General features: G+C 41.8%; 1 protein-coding gene across 3 annotated transcripts in view; it reads left to right on the top strand.

Moving 5' to 3' along the window:
- Positions 1-15589, top strand: part of prmt3 (protein arginine methyltransferase 3) — a 255955-nt gene that overhangs the window by 135423 nt on the left and 104943 nt on the right. For all 3 annotated transcript variants that reach the window (XM_059976035.1, XM_059976033.1, XM_059976034.1), the window contains one exon: positions 7936-8014. In XM_059976035.1, coding sequence (XP_059832018.1) covers positions 7936-8014 — 79 coding nt within the window. The remainder of the gene's footprint in view (positions 1-7935; positions 8015-15589) is intronic.

Genomic DNA, 15589 nt, shown 5'->3' with positions numbered 1-15589 from the left:
ATTGATCTTAAGGTAGATTAAAAGATTGGCAGAACATCGTGGGCTGAAGTCTGTAATGTTCGATGTACTATATTGAAAATAGTCTGTTCCCAAATGGTTTGTTTCACATTTGCATGCTTAACTAGTTATTACCTCATTATATGATAGGTTAAGATTACTTGTGTTGAATATGATCATGGATTATATGAGCTAGATGTAGTATTTTATACATTCATATTTGGGTTGCCCTTGTGTATCTTTGCCAAAGTAATAGAATAATTCAATGGGAAATTTGATTCTGGAAACGCGACTACACTCACAACTAAAGACACCATGTCTTCATTTATCTCTCATTGTCCTAACAAGTTTTCCTCACATTTCCAATGAAATGGGGCAACTTAGATAATTTAGCAATTTACAGATTACCAATCTAAGAAAAGGCGAGCAGAATCACCTTAAAATAAAATTTGAGTGGTTATTTTATATTGCTAGCAAAAGAGTTTACATGATAAGGTGTTAATCCTGGGAAAGCAGGAACAGATTTAAATCCTTGATCATTCAGGTGTTTGTCATTTTTAATAAATCGGGAAAGCTTACACATTCAGATATATTTGATTAAATTGATTAAAAAAAGTTATTGAAATTGAAAGGTTACCAATCTGTTCCATTCCAGTAAGACATTAGTTATAGCCAGGGTGCCTAAGACTTTTGCACAGTGCTGTGTTTGTCAACACAGAGTGGAGAGTGAGGTTGTAAATCTGGCGGGAGCAGAAGATGTTGGGAATGGCGAGGATGGAGCAACGCGGGAGGGGTGGCAGACGAATGCCAGGGGTTGGGTGGGGTGATGTGGGTGCAGACACACCCAGCCCTGAGACACCAGGCAAGGTCATTTGATCCCAAACAATTGGTTTATTAATCATTATAGAATGTCTCTCTTGTGCTTCCTGCTCCCTCCCTCTCTCCCTTCCCCTTTTCCCAACCATCATTCCCCTCTCTCTGCCCCTATCCCACTCTCAGTCCACAACTGATACCCATAACAAATAAGGTTTATCATCATCATTCACATGTCATGAAATATATTTATTTTGCAGCAGCAGCAGAGCAGTGCAATACATAAACTTACTACAATGTTTTGCAAAAGTATGCTTTTACACAGTATGGTATTGGTATTGTTTGTTACCACAATGCACATGAATTAAGGGTGCTTGTCTTGTGCAAATCCTACTTCAGACCAAGCCTGAATTAGGCAGAGTTCCAGTTTCTGAGCTGGTCAATGCGAGTACCGAATTAAATTACAGAGTGAACCAGAGTATCACTTATCAATATCTTGATCTTTTACTAATATCTACCGAGGTTGTAACATCTTCTGGCTTCCTGTCAGAGGAATGGCACAGTGATGGTAAGGAGAATACTGTAAGAGAAGCGGCCCACTATAATATAAGCAAGCATTCACGGCTCTGCACAATGTCATCTGCAGACAACGAACAGCCCATCCCAACACATTTCAAATTATAATTGGAAACTTCAACCAGGCTTGTTTGAAGAAATCTCTGCCCATTTATAACCAGCAGATAACCTGTTGCACCAGAGGTCCCAACACACTTGACCACTGCAACACTAAGATAAGGAATGCCTACCGTTCCTTGCCCTGACCATATTTCAGTAAATCGGATTACTTGGCTGTCCTCCTTCCTAACTGCGTACAAGCCGTGGTTAAAAAGCAAAGCTCCAGAGATGAGGAAAACTAAGAGGTGGTTGGGGGCAACAGAGGAATTACCTGACTGTTTGAGTTGGTAGACTGGGCTGTGTTCAAACGCTCATCTAGAATTCTGAATGAATACACCATGAATGCGATGGACAGCTGTAGATGAGTGTGTCATATAGAATCTTCCCCAGTCAGAAGCTCAGGGTGAACCATGAGATCTGAAATTTGCTGGGGGCCAGGTCGGAGGCTTTCAAGTCTGGAGACCAAGAAAGCTGTAAGAGGTGCAGGAGTGATCTCCAGAAAGCCATTTTACAGGTGAAATAGGGATTCTGGACCAAACTGGAATCAACGATGAGTGCTTGACAGCTGTGGATGATTTGAATGCAATCACTTCCTACAAAGTTAAATCAAGCGACATGGGAGAGAGCAAGGCTTTGCTATCAGATGAGCTCAATGTCTTCTCTGCTTGCATTGACTGTCAGAACATGGAGGAAGCATCGCGAACCCCCCCCCCCCCACATCTCCCAATGATGCTTTGATCTCAGTATCTGAAGCTGACGTGTGAGTTACCTTCAGAAGGATGAATCCAAGGAAAGCATCCAGACCGAAAGGGGTCCTGGCCATGTACTAAAGACCTGTGCTGACCAACTGATTGGTGTGTTTACTGAGATCTTTGACCTCTTGCTTCAGCAGGGTGTGGTACCCACCTGCTTCAAGTAGGCTTCAATAGTATCATGCCCAAGAAGAGTGTGCTGACTTGCCTCCATGATTATCGCTCAGCAGCACTTACATCCACAGTAAAAAGGTTTTGAGATACTGGTGATGAAACATATTAGATCCTACCCGATAGCTGACTTGGATCTGCTCCAATTTGCCTACCGGAACAACAGGTCCAGAGCAGATGCTATCTCATTAGCTCTTCACTCAACCCTAGAACATCTGGACAGCAAAAATGCATAGATAAGGATGCTCTTTATTGATTACAGTTCAGCATTTAATATGATCATCCCCTGAAAACTAATCAATAAGTTCCAATATCTTGGCTTCAATACCTATTGTGCAATTGGATCCTGGTTTTCCTTATTTGTAGACTCCAGTCAGTTCAGATTGGCAACAACATCACCTCCACAATCTCCATCAGCACGGGTGCACCACAGGGCAGTGTACTTAGACCCCTGCTCTATTCACTTTACGCCTATGACTGTGTGGCATGAGCACAGCTCCAGTACCATATTCAAGTTTGCTGATATCCCTGTGATGGGCTGAATCAAAGGTGGTGATGAATGAGCACACAGGAGGGTGATTTGAAAATTTGGCTGAGTGGCATAGTAGCAGCAACCTCTCACTCTTGGTCAGCAAGACCAAGGAACTGATTGTGGACTTCAGGAGTGGGAACACAGAGGTCAATGAGCCCGTCTTCATCGGAGGATCAGAGATGGAGAAGGTTAGCTACTTTAAGTTCCTGGCTATTACTATTTCAGAGGACCTATCCTGGACCCATCATGTAAGTGCAATTACGAAGAAAGCACGGCAGTGCCTCTTCTTCCTTCAAAGTCTGCAGAGATTTGGCATGACATCTAGAACTTTGGCCAACTTCTATAGGTGTGTAGTGCAGAATGTATTAACTGGCTGCATCATGGCCAGGTATGGAAACACCAGTGCCTTTGAACGAAACATCTTACTAAAGGTAGTGGATTCGGCGCAGTACATTTCGCCAAACAATTGAACACATCTACATGAAATGCTCTTGTGGGAAAGCAGCATCAATCACCGGAGATCCTCACCACCCAGACCATGTTCTTTTCTTGCTACTACCATCAGGTAGAAGGTACAAAAGTCTTAGGACTTGCACCATTGTGTTCAAAAACAGTATCCCCTCAACCATCAGGTTCTTGAAAAAAGGGGATAATGACACTCACTTGCCCATCCATTAAGATGTTCCCACAACCAGTGATCTCACTTTAAGGACTCTATCTTGTTATTTATTGCTGTTTATTTATATTTGGATTTGCAGAGTTTGTTGCCTTCTGCACTCAGGTTGATCTTTCATCGATCCTGTTATAGTTACTATTCTACTGACTTGCTGAATATGCCTTCAGGATAATGAGTCTCAGGGTTGTGTAAGGTGACATAAGTACTCTGATGATAAAATTTACTTTGAACTTTGAGGATCACTCTCTTCACAGTTTGTTTAACTTGAAAGTGAAGGTCAGTGCAGAGGTGATGGAAGTGACTTGCCTCTTGTCACCCTAAATTATGTGTCATCTATATAACACACGAAAGTTGTAATGGAATACGTTTCATTTGCCCGAGTCATTACAATTCCAAAAACACTCAACAGATTCACTTCCACCCAGGACAGGGCAGATGTTGTTGTAGAGTATGTTTATTAGCCTCAGTGAAGCAGAAACATTGCTCCACCTCGTACACTGTGGTTTTGAGTTTATAAAACCTAGAACAGGCCCCCAATTTAATGCCAACCTTTTTAGCTGCTCTAAGGTTGATCTAATCCTGCCCTCACACATTGTTCTCTATTTTCCTTTTATACATGTGCCTACCTAAGAATCTCTTAAATGTTCCAAATGTATCTGACTCTACCACTACCCCGGCCACTTGTGATCCATGTACCTGTACCACACTCTGTATTGAAAATAACTTACCTCCGACATTCCCCCCTAGACTTTCTTACATTCATCTTAAAGTTATGTCCCCTTGTATCTGCCACTTCCACCCTGGAAAAAATGATAAAAGGTATAGATAGAGTCTTGTCCATTCTATCTATTCCTTGTATATTTCTATTAAGTCTCCTCTCATCTTCTTTCACTCCAAAAAGAATAGCCTTATCTCGCTCAGTCTATACTCATAAGACATGCTCTTCAATCCAGGCTGCATCCTAGTAAGTTCCTTTTTCTCTCTTTCTGAAGCTTCTGCATACTACATCCTTCCTATTGTTACGAACCCCGTAACTGGGTCACTTACCAGCAAAGATGGAGAGGTCCGTTAAAGTCTGATGATACTATTTTTAACAGTATTTATTAGTAAAAATACACAAAAATAATATCAATGCAAATATACAGATAATATCGTCGTCAATACTAAATCTAAAAGTGCGGGTATAATAATAATAAGAAATACGCTCTATCATTGTCTAGGGGATAATGTATTGTCCGATGGAAATATAAAGTTCACTCAGTTCATGCAGGCTGCAGCCGTTGCAATTGGTGGAGAGAGAGAGAGATTTGGAGAAAAACTTGCCGACTTTCCTTTATGATTTCGATCCGTCAGGAGTCTCGTTGTCGCGGCCGTTCACTTGTGGCCTCTCCTTTAGCTAATCCGCTCTTCCGTGGTGAGCTCGCCACCCCCAGGCAAGGGAGGACGTACACGAGCCCCCACCGGCTTTCGCTACTAAACGCTGTAACGGGATTTCTAGCGTTTCTCCTGATGCGTTAAAGGGGTTGTTCCCCAGACCCCTCTTTTATCGTCACTCACGGGTCTCAGATGTCAATCAGGTTGGGATGATGCAATCCCTCAACCAGACCACTCTGGTTGTCCCCTGAGGTTTTTCAATGAATAGTACAGTACTCAATACACAATTCTGTCTCCAAGAGACAATGGCCGTTATCAGTGGTTCCGTTCCGCTGAGGCCAGGACACATTCCAAACCTTGTATATTCTGCATGTCTCTCTCTCATTTCCTGGGTCCCAGACCCGAATTAATAGCGATCTTGCGATTCTCAAAAAGGAGGGAGCAACTTTGTACCCTTCGGCCCCTCAGAGTTCCTTCACATTCATAATACTATAGTGAGGCAGCCAGAACTGAATACCATACTCCAAGTGTGCTCTAACCAGAGTTTTATAATTCTTTGTTCTATGTTCCTCGATTGTGCCTTGTAGATCATGAAAGAGCTCTGGGGCGATGGAGTTGAATTATTTTGCCTAGGATGCACATTCTCTGATATATAACTATACCATTTACAGTACAGTGCAAAAGACTTAAGCACATACAAAAAAATTCTGCGAAGTAAAGATGCTTTCAAAAGTAATGAAATTAAAGTTTCTAGATATCAAAAAATTTACTATAAAGAGCAGTAAGCAGTAAAAAAAACCCAAATCAAATCAATCTGTGGTGTGACCATCCTTTGCCTTTAAAACTGCATCAATTCTCTCAGATTACACTATTGCACAGTATTAATTAGAAAATCGGCTGGTAGGTTGTTGGTATCTTAGAGAATTTGCTACAGTTCTTCTGCAGGCGTTGACGGTCTTCCAACCTTGATGATGTTGAGATCAGGGTTCTGTGGGGCCCACACCATCTGAAACCATATAAAATATAAGGATGCTTATGACTTTTGCAGAATACTGGACATGATTGTCCAGTTGAGCTTCTGGCTAATGTTGAACCCCTAGGATGTCAATAGTGAGGATTTCAGCAATGGTAAAGCGATTATTAAGGTTAGATAGACCCCGTCTTCTTGAAGATCACCATTATGGTGCAAATGCTGTGTGCCATTAAGTTACCTTGGTCTTGAGTGACAGTCATCAGAATCACCACCAGGATATTGTCTGGCCCAATATCCCTAGTGTATTCTCTGCATGAGATACTTCCTGTCTTTCCGGTTGTTGTTTAACATGGAGGAGCACTGAGGGAGAATGGTAGGTAATGATTGTGAGGAGATGTTTCTGTGCATACTTGATCTGGTACCATGGGCTCCAGAGCTATTCTTGCAGACTCCCAGAGTTATTGTCTCTAATCTGCATTCCGCTTTAGTAGATCTTTGCTGTCGGTATGACTGGATGCACCCAGGGAATGTGTTGGAAGGCTCTGGCATATTGTCTCTGAGTTGTGATTCTGTGGATGTAATGGTGTCGGCCTTTTTCAAGTTTAGTCTTTGGAACAACCCTCCCAATCTGCAGAGGTTTGTGGGGAGGACTTTGCAAAATTGGTTGGTCTGGGAACAAGTTTGCCATGTTTGGTGCCCAATGCTGGATTTTTTGTCTGGTTTTACTGTATTGCTTTTTAATGATAATTGTAAAACTGAGTCAACCACTCGTGTGGGTGTGAAGCACAATGAGGTCCAAAGGGTATAGTTGGCAGAATTCCTCTGCCGAAGGGCATGAGTGAAACAGATGGGATGATCTGGTACTTTGTGATTATCTGTTTTATAACAGGCCATTTTATGGTGAGGTTTTTAACAGAACTCCATTCCTCTAGGTAATGTGACTGGATGTGAACAAGCTTCTTTGTATTGTTAATACAGGCCTCTGAGATAATAGTCTATGAGCTGTAAATACCCCTCCAACTTTTGCGTCTGGAATTCAATTGCTCCAGAATTAATAGTTTTCTTGTCAGCTGATGAAGTGCCAAGCACTGACATTCTTCCCCCAACCACAAAACTGAACTGATCACTGAACACAACCGATGGACTCACTTTCAAGGACTCTACAACTGACGTCCTCAATATTATTTATTAGTTATTAGTTTTACTTTTTTGTATTTATACATTGATTACTTGTCAGTCATGTAGTTTTTCATTGATTCTATTGTATTGTCTTGTTCTACTATGAGTACCTGCAAGAAAATGAATCTCAAGGAGGTATATGCTGACATATATGTACTATGATAATAAATTTACTTTGAACTTTGAATATAGGCTTCTCTGACTGATCTCATTAAAGGTGGTGGTTAAAATTCGTTGCAGGGTTTCGACCCAAAATACCAACAGTTCTTTTCTCCACTTCAAATGCTGCTTGAACTGTTGAATTCCTCCAGGAGATCAGTGCTTCAGATTCCGGCATCTGCTGTCTTCCTTAAAAGATATCTCTGAATGAGCCACAGGCCATTAGTCATCACATTGAGGCATAGGGGTCCATCTAGTGTGTACTGAACTGTTAATCTGCCTAGTTCTTTTGACTTTCACCTGTACATAGCCCAAAATACCCCTCCCATCCATGTACTTACCCAGACTTTTATTAAATGCTGAAATTGAACCCACATCCACTACTTCCGTTGGCAGTTCATTCCACACTCTGTGCATGCACCCTGTGACTGAGGGTCAAATTTTATCTGACAGCTTTTGTGAAGAGCTGTACAAAGTTGATGAGATTGAGCACGATGAATAACCGGCAGTTGCTGTTTTGCAGTGCTCTTGTCATTTGGATTTTCATTTTGGAGGTAAGGTTTTATGCCTGTTAACTGCTGTGAATTTTAGTTCTACCACATTTGTTAACTATTTTCCCTCCTTTTTAACACAGGGTTACTTTTTGCTGTTCGAATCCATGCTGGACTCGGTCATATGTGCACGGGACAAGTACCTGATGGAAGGCGGTGCAGGTTTGTGTTTGGGGGCAGAGGAACAAAAATTATGAGAAAATCCAGTTGCAGTTGGTTCTCTGAAGCCATATGTGCACTGTTCTGGTAATGTGACATGCACCACTGAGAAATTTTCCACTTGGAATGAAATATACCAGCATTACAGGCAGCTCGCAGGCATTCACTTACTTCATTAGCTTTGAAGAGGAGGCCATATCAAGTGCCGCTTTTGGAGTGTGTGCACTTTTTACTCTAAATCCCTGCATAGCTTGCAAAAAAAGTAATTCATAATGATTATATTCCTAGTTTATAGAATGAGAAAGATTTTAGTGTGGACATTTATCTTTTATGGAGTTAATGGCCTGCATTGAGGATTATTACCACATTGTACACATTGTATAATAGGATGTTCGTGTTATAAGGCAATAACCCTACCGACTGTGCATGAACTGATTCTCGCCTTAAAACTTGCTAGCTACTATTGAAAAGTTGAGTGGGAGGGATGGAAACAGACTTTCTTTGATCATGGTGTCATCAAAGTGCTTCAGAATCAGAATCAGGTTTAATATCACCGGTATATGTTGTGAAATTTGTTGTCTTTGCAGCAGCAGTACAATTCAATGTATAATAATAGAGAAAAAAAGCTGTGAATGACAGTAAGTGTGTGTGTATGTATGTGTGTGTGTGTGTGTATATACACACACACTTAAAGTAATTCACAGTTTTTCTCTATGTAATATAGTTAAATAAAATGATTAGTGCAAAAATTTTAAAGAAGTAGTGCATTAGTGTTCATGGGTTCAATGTCCATTCAGAAATTGGATGGCAGAGGGGAAGAAGCTGTTCCTGAATCACTAAGTGTGTGCATTCAGGCTTCTGTATCTTCTTCCTGATGGTGACAATGAGTCTGAACAAAATCTCTTCACTTTGAGAGCAATTGTGACCTAGAGTTTGATACCAATTAGAATGGTGCTTTCAATAGGGTACGTTTGGGCATTTTAGAGAGACTAGTTTACAGCATTGTAGGGGGAAGAATGGAAGAAGTTGACGGACAGCATTGCTCTACAAAAGGCTAGCATTCACTTGGTGATCTGAATAAACCCCTACATTGTAAAATTTGGTATGCTTCGATGATGTAAAGCCCAGGAAGTACAGTCAGTATAATATGATCTGCAGCATTCATTCTGTAGAGAGGGGTATTGTGAACTTGACCAGGCAGAATGTTGCAGTAATTTTCAGTAAGGGATAGCCACTAGCAAGCCCAGTGATCCGATCAAGCCTTCTCTTCTTCCAAAGAATATAATGGTTCCTCTTGGTTCCATGTGGTGAGTAAATGGGGTTTTGGTTTAAAATCCCGTTTAAAAGGCTGCTTCTCCGATGTTGCAACAGGCCTTCTGTGCTGATTTGGAAAGGTAACCTAGATTTCTGCAACTTAAGATCCAGAGGCAACCATTGAGCCATGTCTGATACCTAGTGCATTAAAGTGTGCAATGAGGTTGACTGATTTTCCAATCTGTTTCTTGCTGATGATAATAGACATATTGAATGCTGAAAGCTGTGTTGTAAGCAACAGATAATAGTTGCTTATAATATTACTTGATGCCATTCACATAATGAATGACATTGAATAATGTTATTGTAGTAAGGGCCTTTTGCTTTTTTGGAAGGAGGTTCATTAGTAAGCTGTTCAATCTAATCATGTGTTGAATAAAAAGTAACAACCAGAAAGCAGCATCTTGTGAGAGAAATGGCAAGACCTGAAAGATCAAGGCTTTAACACAAAGCAGGAATTGCTGAGGCTAGATACAATATTTTTCTCAGTGAATAAATTAGATACAAGATCAGGCTTGTATTTATCTTTGTGTAACTGCTCAGGTTTGGAGCTGTTCCTTACACAGAGGTGTTGTCCATGGTTAACTTGCTTAAAGAGAGTTTTCTAACCTTAAAGCCAGGTCAGGAGAAATAGCATGAATCATAATCTTTTAGAATTCAAATATACACTCAGTGACCACTTTATTGGCTACACGTGTACACTTGTTCCTTAATGCAAACATCTTATCAGCCAATCATGGGGCAGCAGCTCAATGCATTAAAACATGCAAGAGGTTTGGTTGTTGTTCAGACCAGACATTAGAGTGGGTAAGTGTCCTTGACTGTTGAGTGATAGTTGATGCCAGACAAGGTGGTTTAAGTATCTCAGAAACTGCCGAACTGCTGGGATTTTCACACACAACAGTCTCTAGGATTTACAAAGGATGATGCGAAAAACAAAAAAAAATCTAGTGAGTGGCACTTCTTGGGGCAAAGATGCCTTGATAATAATAGACAAAAGAAAATCTGCAAATGCTGGAAATCAGTCCTTCCAGGTGAGGTGACCTTTCACCTGTGAGTCCGTTGGGGCCATCTATTGTATCCAGTCCTCCCAGTGTGGCCTCCTGTGTATCTGTGAGACCCAGCTTAGATTGGCAGACCACTTCGCTGAGCACCTGCGCTGCATCCGCCAGAATAAGCGAGATCTTCCAGAGGCTATCCATTTCAATTCTACTTCCCATTTCCATTCGCCTTCCGCCATGTCAGTCCATTGCCTCCCCTGCTGCCGCAATGAGGCCACACTGAGGTTGGAGAAGAAACACCTTATATTCCGTCTGAATAACCTCCAACCTGATGGCATGAACATTGATTTCTCGAACTGCTGGTAATTGCCCCCCTCACCATTCCCCCAATCCCATTTCCCTCTCTCACTTTATCTCCTTACCTGCCCATCCCCATCACCACCCTTTGTGCTCCTCCCCCTTTCCTTCCATGGTCTTCTGTCCTCTCCTATCAAATTCCCTCTTCTACAGACCTTTATCTTTTTCACTTATCAACTTCCCAGTTCTTTACTTCACCTCTCCCCCTCTCTCAGTTTCACCTATCACCTATACTTTTACTTCTTCCTCTCCTCCCGCCACCTTCTTGCTCTGACCTCATTTTTTTTCTTTCAGTCCTGATGAAGGGCCTCAACCCAAAACGTCGACTGTTTACTCTTTTCCATAGATGCTGACTGGCCTGCTGAGTTCCTCCAGCTTTTGTGCGTGTTGCTTGCCAATGAGAGAGATCAAGGGAGAATGGCCAGACTCTTCAAGCTGACAGGAAGGTGACAGTAACTCAAATACCCATACTTTACAATAATGGCGTGCAGCAAAGCATCTCTGAATGCACAACACGTCAAACATTGAAGTGGATGGGCTAAAGCAGCAGAAGACCACAGCATGTTCTACTCATGTACCTAATGAAGTGACCACCGATTGTAATGTATTTGTTCTCAGAAAACACTGGAAACATGCAGCAAGTCAGACAGACAGAGGAACAGAGATAATAGCATTAATGGTTTTTGTCTGATTTTGATCTATATTTTACTACTTAATTTTATTCCTTAGCTGAATTGCAAATGCAAGACAATTGCAGAAAGGAGGAAAGTGAGGTATTTACCTTTCTCTGCACATTGGTATGGTACCAGGAATTGCAACCTCTCATTGATCTTAAGACTATAGGATATGGGAGCAGAATTAGTCTGCTCCACCGTACCATCATGGCTGATTTATTATCCGTCTCAACCCTATTCAAAGGTTCAAAGGTTCATTTATTATAAAAGTATACAACTCTGAAATTCTTCTCTGGGTAGCCATGAACCAAGAAAGAAAAGAAAATGCTGCACAATCATCAACCCCAAATCCCTCCTCCTGCACAAAAAAAACAAGAACGGAACAGGGATATCAACCCGGAAATCCCTCCTCCTGCACAAAAAAAAATGAACAAAAACAGAAAAGTCATATCAACCCCCAAATCCCTCCTCCTGCACAAAAAAAAACAAGAACGGAACAGGCACGTTCTCATGCTTTCTCTCTGTAACCTTTGAAGCTCTGATTAATCAAGAACCTGTCAACCTCTGCTTTAAATATTCTCAATGCCTTGGCCTGTACGGCTGTCTGTAGCATTGAACTCCACAGGTTCACCACCCTCTGGCTAAAGAAATTCCTCCTCATTTCTGTTCTAAATGGGCGTTCCCCCTGTTCTGAGGCTCTGCCCTCTGGGCCTAGACTCACCCACGATAAGAAACATCCTCTCCATGCCCACTTTTTCCAGGCCTCTCAATATTTGATAGGTTCCATTTAGATCACCCCCCATTGTCCTATACTGGGCATGTATAGACCCAGAGCCATCAATTGTTCCTCATATGTTAACCCTTTCATTCCCAGAATAATTCTCGTGAACCTTCTTTGACCCTCTCCAATACCAGTGTCTTAGATAAAGGGCCCAAAACTGTTCGAAATTCTTCAAGTGTGGTCAGAACAATGCCTTATAAAACTTCAGCATCACATCCTTGCTCTCATATTCTTATAAGACTATTCTAGTCTTCTTGAAATGAATGCTAACATCGCATTTGCCCTCCCTACCACAGACTCAGCCTGCAAATTAACCTTTAGGGAATCTGTTTTTCTGTGGACTCTACTTCTCAGCACTACTTGGTCCTCCAAGTATCTTTATATCATATGTAAACTTGGCAACAAAGCCATCAGTTCCATCATCCTCTTTGACTTCTCACTTGAAAAGCAAAGTTCCCAATACCGACCCTTATGGAACATCACCAGTCACCAGCTGCCAAACAGAATAGGGCCCTTTTATTCCTACTCTTTACCTCTTGCCGGTCAGTCTATCTTCTATTCATTCTAGTATCTTTCCTGTAATACTATGAGTGGCACATTGTCAAAGGTATTCTGAAAATCCATGTCAACAACATCCACTGACTCTCCTTTGTCTATCCTGCCTGTTATTTCCTCAAAGAATGCCAACAGATTTGTTAGGCAAGATTCCTCCTTAACGAAAACATGCTGACTTTGGCCTACTTTATCATCTGCTTCCAGGTACCCCAAAACCTCATCCTTGATAATGGACTCCCAACATCTTCCCAACCTCTGAAATCAGGTTGACTGGCCTGTAATTTCCTTTATTCTGCCTCTCTCCCTTCTTAAAGAGTGAAGAGATGTTTGCAATTTTCCAGTCCTCCAGAATCATTCCAGAATGTAGTGATTTTTGAAAGATAATTTCCAATGCCTCCACAATCACTTCAGCCACTTCTTTCAGAACCCTGGGCTGTATACCATCGGCCTCAGTTGACTTCAGACCTTTCAACTTCCTACGCATCTTCTGCTTAGTAATAGCAACTACACTCACATCTACCCCCTTCCACACTTGAAATTCTGGCATACGTGACTTCCACAGTGAAGACTGATGCAAAATATTTACTAACTTTTTCTGCCATTTCTTTGACCCCCATTACTACCTATGCCGTTTGATACCCTCTCTTTTACTCCTCATACATCTAAAAAAAACTTACCTACGTGTTTCATTTTTCTCTCCTTAGGGCTTTTTTAACTGCCTTCTGTTGGCTTTATGTGCTTCCCAATCCTCTAACCGCTCACTAATATTTTGCCATATTATGTGCTCTATATTTTGCTTTTGTGCTACCTTTGACTTCCCATGTCAGCCACGGTTGTCTCATCCTCCCTTTAGAATTGTTTTCCATCTTTGGGATGTATCTACCTTGTGCCTTCCAATTGTCCCCAGAAATTCTAGTCATTGCTGTTCTGCTGTCATCCCTGATAGCATTGCCTTCCAGTCAACTTTGGCCAACTCCTCTCTCGTGCCTCTGCAATTCCCACTACTCCAGTGTAATACTGATAAATCTGACTTTATCTTCTCCCCCCTCAAACTGCAGGATGAATTCTATCATGATCTCTGTCACCTAAGGTTTCCTTTACCTTGAATTCCCTAATCAAATCTGGTTCATTACACAACACCCATTCCAGAATTGCCTTTTCCCAAGTGGGCTCAACCACAAACTGCCCTGAAAAGCCATTTTATAGGCATTCTACAATTTCCTTCTCTTGAGATCCAACCCCAACCTGATGTTTCTAATTTACCTGCATATTGAAATACCCTATGACTATCATAACATTGACCTTTTTACATGCCTTTCCTATCTTCTATTGTAATTTATATGCAACATCCTGGTTACTCTTTAGAAACCTGTATATAACTCCAATCAGCATCTTTACCCTTGCAGTTTATTAACTCTACTCACAAGGATACTACATCTTCTGATCCTATGTCACCTTTTCTGAGGATTTGATTTCATTTTTTACCAATGTAGCCATCCCAACCCTTCTGCCTGTCAGCCTGTCCTTTCGATACAATATGTATCCTTGGATGTTAAGCTCCCAACTATGATCGTCTTCCAGCCATGACTCAGTGATGCCTACAATGTCATATCTGCCAATCTATAACTGCGCTACAAGATCATCTATTTTATTCTGTGCACTGCATACATTCAATTTTAATGCCTTCTGCCCTGCATTCAGCATCTTTTTCAATATTGCTCCCATGTTGTACTTCAACTCATCCCACTGACTACAATTTTCCATCTGTCTATCTGCCTGTCCTTTCTCACAATCTCAATACACAATGCATCAATTTGTATACCAACTGCTCCATCTTTAGCCCTGTCACTCCAGTTCCCATCCCTTTGCCAAATTAGTTTAAACCCTCCGCAACAGCTCTAGCAAACCTGCCAGTAAAGGGTATTTTTCACTCTGGGGTTCAGCTGTAACCTGTTCTTTTTGTACAGGTCATAACTTCCCCAGAAGAAATCACAATGATCTAGAAATCTGAAACCCTGCCCTCTGCACCACTTCCACAGCCACTCATTCATCTGTACTGTCATCCTGTTCTTGTGTGGTACTAGAAATAATCCAGAGATTATTACCTTGGAGGTCCTGCTCTTCATCCCCTTCCCTACCTTCCTATACTCACTGTGAAGAACCTCTTTGCCCTTTCTGCCTATTTCATTGGTGCCAATCTGTACCATGATCTCTGGCTGCTCACCCTTCCTATTGAGAATCTTCTGCAGCTGCTCTAAGATATCCTGGACTCTAGCACTTGGAAACAACACACCATCCTGGCATATCTTTTGTGGGCACAGAATTTCCTGTCCATCCCACTGACTATTAAGTCTCCTATTATTACTGCTGTACCTGACTTCACTCTTCCTTGCTAAGCCTCAGAGCTGGCCACAGTGCCACTGTCCTGGCTGCTCCTGCTGCTAATAGGTCACCCCCTCCCCAAACAATATCCAAAGGGGTATACTTGTTGCTGAGGGGAATGGCCACAGGGGAACCCTGCACTGTCTAACTTCCTGACCACCTTCTCCTGGTTGTTACACAACTACTATCTGAAGCCTGTTCTCTGGGTGTGACCACCTCAGTAAAAGTCTCATTTATGAGGTTTTCAGCCTCCTCAGTACATCCAACTCCAGCTCCAGTTACTTGACCTTGCCGGTCAGAGGCTGAAATTGATGCTCTACCTGTAAATGGAGTCATGAGGGAGACTGTTAGGTACATTGAAATTTGACATCTCACAGGATGAGCAATCCACATCTTAACTCCCATCCTGTCAACACTTATTATGCCTCTAACTTCTCAAGCTTAACTTCTAGCTTGTGTCCATTCTTGGCTAAGATTGGTGAGCCAAAGCCTAGCCACTCTTATCACTGAACAC

This window comes from Hypanus sabinus, chromosome 7, assembly GCF_030144855.1.
Source record: "Hypanus sabinus isolate sHypSab1 chromosome 7, sHypSab1.hap1, whole genome shotgun sequence".
NCBI classification, from domain to species: Eukaryota; Metazoa; Chordata; class Chondrichthyes; order Myliobatiformes; family Dasyatidae; genus Hypanus; species Hypanus sabinus.
Note: the sequence above shows the minus strand (reverse complement) of the source record. Positions and strands in the feature narration are given on the sequence as shown.